This window comes from Pseudoliparis swirei, unplaced genomic scaffold, assembly GCF_029220125.1.
Source record: "Pseudoliparis swirei isolate HS2019 ecotype Mariana Trench unplaced genomic scaffold, NWPU_hadal_v1 hadal_185, whole genome shotgun sequence".
NCBI lineage: Eukaryota > Metazoa > Chordata > Actinopteri > Perciformes > Liparidae > Pseudoliparis > Pseudoliparis swirei.
Genome location: NW_026613421.1, coordinates 678 through 8,242, shown reverse-complemented (window position 1 = coordinate 8,242; position 7,565 = coordinate 678). Strand labels below are relative to the sequence as shown.

Below are 7,565 nucleotides of genomic sequence, written 5' to 3'. Positions count from 1 at the left end.
TGACAATTTTTTTCTCCATTTTTTTTTATTCAGATCACCACAATAATTCCAAATGAAACCAAATGTGTCATGTTGGAGAACAGAGGCACAGAAATCTGATTTTGGCAACACAGTAAAGAATATATTTAGTCTGGTTCTACGCTCATTGAACTGAGCCTGTCATCCGGCAATGCATCCATCGAGTGGGCCGAAGGGACCCCATCACGCCTCCTTTATGTACGTCCTCACTGCAATCACGTCGCCCATAATGCATTTCTGTGGGAAAAGAGATAAATCAGGTGTGAGGGAGAGGCACATTTGGAAACAGGGTGAAGTTGAATTATTGGATATGTTTTGAGAAGGAACTCTATTGTTTTTCCAAAGTCAATGTTTCAGTAAATCCCTGTTAGAGGTTCTCAACATATTCTTAATATTTTGTCCTGTAAACTAACTGCTGTCTTCTTATTCCACATGAGGGGATACTTTAATTTTTTGTAATAGAATGACATTTTAATCCAATCATTACTTTTGCCGTAAAATACATGTTTGCTCTCATTCTCTCAAGTGGAATGTGGGCACAGGAGCAGTGGAAATTAAGTCTTTAATTTGCATTGGAATCCAACATGAAAAACTTGTTTACATTTTTTTTTTACGTTTAAAAAAAAGCAAGAATGCTAACGAGCGTTGAGACACTTTTACATGACATGAAATAATCGAGCACTTTAATAAAAACAGAGTTACTTCTAAATTACACAGTTAGCCAAGTTCAATTTCCAGGATAAAAAAATTAAATAAAAAGTGATTCCTTACCGCTATCAATTTCCCATCCGTGATCTCCCTCTCGATACTGGTCTCTTTGCCATCCCAGCTCTGCTTCTGCACGAGCACGCCGTTCTCCAGACTCACCACGGTCTGCGGGGCACACACGCGTGCACACACACACACACACACACACACACGTTATTCCCTCCTGCCGCTGACGGCCCCCTGCAGAGGCGCTCCCCTCCGGCCTCGGACCGCGCTGACCTGGGTCTTCCTATCGTCCGCGGTGGTCTCATCGAACGGCTCGCTGAGCTTGAACTTGATCTCGGTGGTCTTGAAGGTGCTCTGAGACTTCAGGCACACCATCCCGTCATCCTCCACGCTCACGATCAAATTGGGCTTGGTCCGATTCCCCACCTGCCGGGTCGCGAAGCCCACACCTGCACAGCCGGAGGGCGAGATCCTCAAAACGCATGGCATATAACACAGTGAAGGCTTATAGGTGTTGACGAACACATATCATTAATAGACACGACACAAACTGAGCTTAGCGTTATAAAACCTAATTAAGCATATTTAAATAATAATTGAGCAATAATAACAGTCTGGTGATAGGTGTCCATTAACTTCTTCCTACCGATTGCTTTCATGTAGTCATCAAAGTTATCGCTGGAAACCATCTTCCACGTCCCAATGAATTTATCAACCATGTTTGCAGTTTCTGGGATATCCTGAGCAACAAGCAGCGGAGGGACTCTGGGTTCAACTCTGTCCCAGTGTGGGAAAAGGCTGTTTTTAAAAGGCCAGCCCAACGTCCAGCAACGCGATGGGAACCAATCACAGCCTGCCACGTCACATATTCGAGCGGTGAATTCCCACCTCTGGTGCTTCTTGGTCCTACCATGTGTAACTAAATGTGTTTTGTATATAAACATTAATCCAAATCTGAAACACAATATTGACATTTTGTTCTTATTCTGAGATACATCTTTAACTTCTCCCCATGGCAACATATTACAACACTCATACATGACAACCACTGTCAACGCCTCATGGGAGATACAGTGAGTGACTGTTGCCCATTATCTATTTAAAATTATCCTGGGATGAGTTGTTAGTAATGCATTTATTTATGGTTCATAAAAAACTAATGCTTTATAGATCTATTGTAAGCCGATAAACACACATCAGTTGGCCCTGTTTAACTATTTATTCCTACATATTTGCGGACAGCAACATCTATTTATTTAAAATGTAATATTTGTAACAGCAAAACCTTTACTCACTTATGAATGATTTATTAATGTCAATTATTTTAAAGATGGATGGGTTTGTCAGAAAGTAAGAACCTTTTTATCATTTAATGATGGATGAGTTATACCTTTATACCTGTATTATACAAACTATTGGGATCCTTTTACAAACTCAGAATCGCTGATTCAACTGATTTATAGTGCAGAAAGACAGTATTATCCTACAAATTAAACCATTAGTTACAACATTTTACAGAGCGTGACACATTACAAGGTGGTACACGTTTTACTTGCCAGTATATAAGAACATATTAGAATATGAATGATAAACTCCTTGAGGAACTGGTCAAAATATTTGTTCTATGTGCAAACCATGACTGTAATAAAAATCCATGTGGAAAAACCCCACAAAGTTACAGAAGCTCATGGGCCAGAGAGCAGCAGAGGGGACATGATTGCATATATCTGCATCTGGTTGAAAGGTTTTTTTTCTTTCAGCGGGGCTGCATTCAAAACAGTGCCAAACTTCACTGCAGCCTGCTGTGTCAAAGGTTGGCGATTGTGTAACGTTATCTCAAACGCTGGAATGATCTCTTTCATCAGGAAAACGGCACATGATGCAAGATCACACTGGGACTGGACTGATCGCAGCATGTTTTTCTTGCATTTAAAGCATTTTAATTGATTTCGTTTATATAAAGAAAAAAAGCATTTCTGACGAAGCTCCTGTTGATGCATTTCCCCTGAACAAGAGGGTCTGAAAGTAAAGTTCATGTTGATGGCGGTGAACATCTGGTAGCACGTGGTGCTCTGTCGGCGTGAGACTCAGAGGAAGCGGAGCAAACACAGTGTCATGCCGCTCTAAGTTATTAGTATTTCACAGCACAATCAATGCAGGAAAGCTTTGAGTGAAAGGTCAATCCACACTTAAAAATAATATTTTAATAATACAAATCCCAGAATATACACAGCTACATACATATATATTTGACACAAGGATGATTATTTCTTCGCCGCCGCTTTTGCCTGCAGGTCCTTTTCCGTGCACAGTGACTGAAATGCATCAATCATCTCGCTGCTGGTCAGCTGCGCTCCCTTCAACACCAGCCTGTCTCCGTCTACTGTGGCAGAGAAAGACAAAGACAGAATTAGACGATCATGACCACACAATGAGCTTTATCTCTGTTTCAGGGGTACAAAAAGAAAGAAGGTCCAAGGTTAACTGAGCAGGAGTTGAGGAGCACTCAGTGGCCATCGGCCGTACGCTGTGCTGCTGACCTGTGACCGACACTTCAACTTGACTCCTCGTGTGCGAGTAATCGTGCAGTGACATCATCAGCAAGAAATTCCAAGACCAGGTCACACAGAGTTGTGTCTGTGAGACGTCGAGCAGCACGTTCAGAGCCGCCTTTCCCCGAGTCCAATCAACAAGCAACAACAGCCACTCGCTCGTCAGAGTGATCAGGTTGATTGATCGGTCGATCAGCTCTCAACAGAAACAACATCTCAAAGGACTTTTTAAAGACAGAGCCCATCTGGATCTCCTGTAATTAAAAAATATAACAGGACGAATGTTTTCTTGAAGTACAGGCTCAATTCCTGAGAATAGGTATAGTTTCTTTTCAAATAGTTAAATTTAAAGAAATGAAAAATAACTATTCTGAGGACATAATGACAAAATGTAATTAAGCCTCTTGGACATATTATGATTCCTTCAGCTGTTTGTTGCCACTCTGCTGTTTTCTAACTGTCTCTCTCTCTCAGAAAAAGAGTGTGTCAATATTAAATATGTTCTTTAATATCATCCGCTTGAGGTTTTCCAGGTGCTAAATTCTCAATCCTCTCTTTGACTGTGACTGATACATTGTTCCTTTCTTTACTGCACAAAAAAAACAACTGGTGAAATTCAAAAGTGATAAAAACTAGATAGACAACATTTTCATGTGGATATAAAAAAAAAAACTTCATCAGTGGTTTAAAACGATGCCAGGAGTCTGAACTGCAAATGCAAAACTCCAGCAACAATGAACCGCTTCATGAAGTCTCCCGGTTCGATATCTTCTCCCCCGTGTTTGCGTGTGGTCAGGCGATACTCACAGTAAGTGATATCCACGACGGGCAAAGACTTGTCGTGCTTCACCAACGGTATGACCTCACAGTTTATGTTGGTACTCCTGGCCTTCGCTGAGCCCACCATCACCAGAAACTCCCTGAGGGGCAAGAGGAGCACATTGAGTCAACTCCTGCAGTGATGGAAAGAACTCAAGTCAATTCAATGAATCCTTTTAGTACACGTTTGAGGTTCTTGTGTTTTTTACGTGAATATTTCGTTTTTCTGCAACTGTGCACAGAAAATATTTCACAATTTGGTGTTGCTACATGACTCAACTAAATTATTTCCTCGATTCCAGTACAGATAGAAGACACAATCATGTTTCACATGATTCACCAACACTACTGTTCACCAGGCCAAGGTTAACACAAGCACCCAATGGACCAGCCAGTCTCACACGTCACTGGTCACACAGGTGTAATCACTCAGTGTGGTACATGCAGGTGGACCAGGGCCCTGCTGCTGTGTATGCTGGCTCACTGTGACACACTAAAACGACCATCAGCTATTCCACCAGTGTTGACCCCGTATGACACGGGAGCTGCTGTGAAAGGATCAGCCAGAATTAAAAAAATTAATTAAAAAGAACTCGTGAGTGTGCAGCGGCTCAACCTTATTATTTATCATTTGTTATTTCAGCCCAAATATATTAGAGGTTAGACTACATGTCAGACAAATCCCTTCGTGAAATAATGTAGCGTTAAGTCGGTATAGCAGGTAAGCTAACCTCAGTCTAGCAAGGATAGAGCTAAACGGAAACACATTTTCCCTCAACAGCAGCGAGTTGTGAGGGGAACCATTACGTCATGGGGCACGTTACAATAGGACAAACACAAACCCTCCTTCAATCACCATGATTATATGATAACAAGTTATTATCTAGCGTCAATAAACAACCTAAAGACTGAACTCGCGAACGTGTTTGGAAACCATGTCGCTGACGGCCGCCTCATTCACGAAATACATCTTCTTTTTTTACAGTTCCAGTCGCACAAAAACGACCCCGTTACTCCGCGAGACTTGAACACACACTTCTTACCGCGTGGACCGGACGTTAGACTCAAATGGACAAAACTGAACCGTTATGTTCTTCACAGCCTTCAAAACCACAGTCGCTTTGCTGGAAGCCGCCATGTTTTCTGCTGTGACCTCTAACCTCGGCAGAGACTCGCGCTTCTCACACGCGCCACCAGGGGGCGCCACACGGTAAATAACAGAACAGTGAGCTGCGGATGACTTGGAAGTTGATAAATTGATTGTTCCTTACATCTTGTATTTGGCTCTTTGAGAGTTGGTGCTTAAATATGTATGATGCATGACATTTATGGTTGTTAATTTTTCCCACCTTATGTGTAAATATCAATAGGTTTCTGCAGGTTTCAGTGATGTACAACCACTTAGTCTCTCCTTTAATGATTGATGTCTATTTAAGCCAACAGTAATTGTTAAATAACACCACCTGAAGTAAATTCTCAGCCTTTATAAAGATTAGCGGTAAGTAAATAGCACATCTTGTTCAAAACAATATGACAACGCTCATTTGCAAACTCACAAGAGAACCGACTGTGGCACCGTCTTGTAATCAACTGACAAATGATGTCACAGTGCAGAATTATGTTAGGAGAGGACGGGTTGGGAGGTCCGGGACTGCATTAAGTCAATAAAGGAGGTGCTGCTCTCCAAATCGACAAACAAACAGACACATCTCCTAATCAAATAGACAGGGAGGATGGGAAACGGTCTCCAGCTACCACAATTTCCTGCACTCAGCAGATGAAAAAAGGTCAAAAGTCAGTCAGGGTATAAAAACATGTCAGAAATGAAATTGCATTTAAATATTGACTGTGTTAAGTTAAATTGAATCATGGCATGAATTGCATTCGTGAAATACCTAAGTGTGTGTGAGTGTGTGTTTGTGTGTCTGTGTGTGAGTGTGTGTGTGTGTGTGTGTGTGTCGAATGGTGCAGCAAAACAACAACCCTCTGGATTTTTTTGCAAGGGAAGGTTGCCACATTTTTTAAGCATCAATAATAACACAACATATTTTGTAAATATATATTAAAACAAATAGTTTTCAGTGCTCAAATATTTTTTGGACATTGCATAGCACCTCACATGCCCATTTTCTAAAAAAAACACATGCATTGAATTTGTGCTTCCTTCACCTCTTTTCCGTATGGCAGCTGTGTATTTATAGCCACTCTGTTTTCAGGGCGTGTAGAACAAATGTATTTTTCTCAGATCAGCCCACCAGAGCTTGTGCAATTCATACTAACTTCAACACGCCTTAAGTCTCTTTCCTGAGAGGCCGACAGTCAGACGCAGCCTGTGACAGTTGGACAGTGGAGGCACTGGGCTCTAAATTTAGACACACGGCTACTGAGAAGCAGACGCATTTCCTATACACTCCCCACACCCACACCCATACACACACACACATGCACACACACACACACACACACACACACAGATACTAATTAAGTTGTACTGTAAGTCCGGCAATAAGAAAGTGGGGGAGAGAGCGCTTTGGAACAATGAATGCTCCAGAGGATGTTTGACCTAAAACAAAAGAGGTATTGTGTTGGTGCAGGATTTCATGTATTCAGTCCTCCGCCTGAGCACAATAATAACTCATGAACTGTCATTTTCAGTTTGAAATGATCCTACAAGAAGGCACTGGTGTTTAGGATGTTCTGCTTTTTGGGATTTGAAAACAATATAAATGCTGCTAGACTCTTGTTGCCTCTACTTCTTGGTGTAAGATTGTTTTGCTGTTGGATAACATGGTTCAATATATGTCACAGCACAGTTAGTTTAAGAGTTAATATATATCTTAACCACACTTTAGGTTGAATCCATACTACATGAGGTGTGAATATAGAGTATAGAAGCTGTGATATGAGGAACTGTGAGAAGGAATTGGGAATGATTGTGACTGTGTGTGAACACCCAGGGGTTTCTTGTAAAATACCAGTGCATTTACTTCTGGAGGAAAGGTATTTCCCCCTCGAGACCAAGAATGGGCCAGAAAGTAGGCCACATTGTATTCATTACAACAGTCACCATTCAAGTTCTGTGTCCCAAAGGAGCTCCCAGATGTCCTCGGGGGACCCCAGCAGTGTGAAGAACACACATTCACAGTATCTCCGACTGAAACTATTTTTATGATTCTTTCTACATGTGAAATATAAACATGTTACTCATAAATCATGTTCGCATGACTAGTGAACATTAAATAAAAACATGTATCAAGGCAATATGTTCTGTTTAAAACCTCTGGTGGGAAAGTTGTGAGCATTAGCAAAGATTCATTGAATTTTTAGAAAGTTGTATATCATATTTTAGTGGTGAGTAGCCTAAACAAAACATGAACAGTTAAGACGTGTGTTAAAACAGTCAAGTCCATCAGCCTTAAGACGCTTTAGAATAAGAGGCTACAAATACAACACCATCAGCTC

General features: G+C 41.3%; 2 protein-coding genes across 2 annotated transcripts; both read right to left on the bottom strand.

Annotated features, from left to right (window-relative positions):
- fabp4a (fatty acid binding protein 4a) lies at positions 1 to 1,506 on the bottom strand. Its single transcript, XM_056411260.1, has 4 exons — positions 1,379 to 1,506; positions 1,006 to 1,181; positions 790 to 891; positions 1 to 255 (listed from the first exon to the last, which is right to left on the bottom strand). Exons 1-4 carry the CDS (start codon positions 1,449 to 1,451, stop codon positions 202 to 204), a joined length of 405 nt encoding a protein of 134 aa, XP_056267235.1. The 5' UTR covers positions 1,452 to 1,506; the 3' UTR covers positions 1 to 201.
- Positions 1,507 to 2,916: 1,410 nt separating this feature from the next.
- mrpl53 (mitochondrial ribosomal protein L53) lies at positions 2,917 to 5,242 on the bottom strand. Its single transcript, XM_056411262.1, has 3 exons — positions 5,147 to 5,242; positions 4,092 to 4,204; positions 2,917 to 3,115 (listed from the first exon to the last, which is right to left on the bottom strand). Exons 1-3 carry the CDS (start codon positions 5,239 to 5,241, stop codon positions 2,997 to 2,999), a joined length of 327 nt encoding a protein of 108 aa, XP_056267237.1. The 5' UTR covers position 5,242; the 3' UTR covers positions 2,917 to 2,996.
- Between the last annotated feature and the right edge of the window lie 2,323 nt (positions 5,243 to 7,565).

Coding starts and splice junctions, on each gene's coding strand:
- fabp4a (XM_056411260.1), bottom strand. CDS start 1,451: ATGGTTGATAAATTCATTGGGACGTGGAAGATGGTTTCCAGCGATAAC. Junction 1,182..1,378: donor TGACTACATGAAAGCAATCG/GTAGGAAGAAGT, acceptor CCGGCTGTGCAG/GTGTGGGCTTCGCGACCCGG. Junction 256..789: donor CGGATGGGAAATTGATAGCG/GTAAGGAATCAC, acceptor CTTTTCCCACAG/AAATGCATTATGGGCGACGT.
- mrpl53 (XM_056411262.1), bottom strand. CDS start 5,241: ATGGCGGCTTCCAGCAAAGCGACTGTGGTTTTGAAGGCTGTGAAGAAC. Junction 4,205..5,146: donor TCTAACGTCCGGTCCACGCG/GTAAGAAGTGTG, acceptor CTTGCCCCTCAG/GGAGTTTCTGGTGATGGTGG. Junction 3,116..4,091: donor CGTCGTGGATATCACTTACT/GTGAGTATCGCC, acceptor TCTCTGCCACAG/TAGACGGAGACAGGCTGGTG.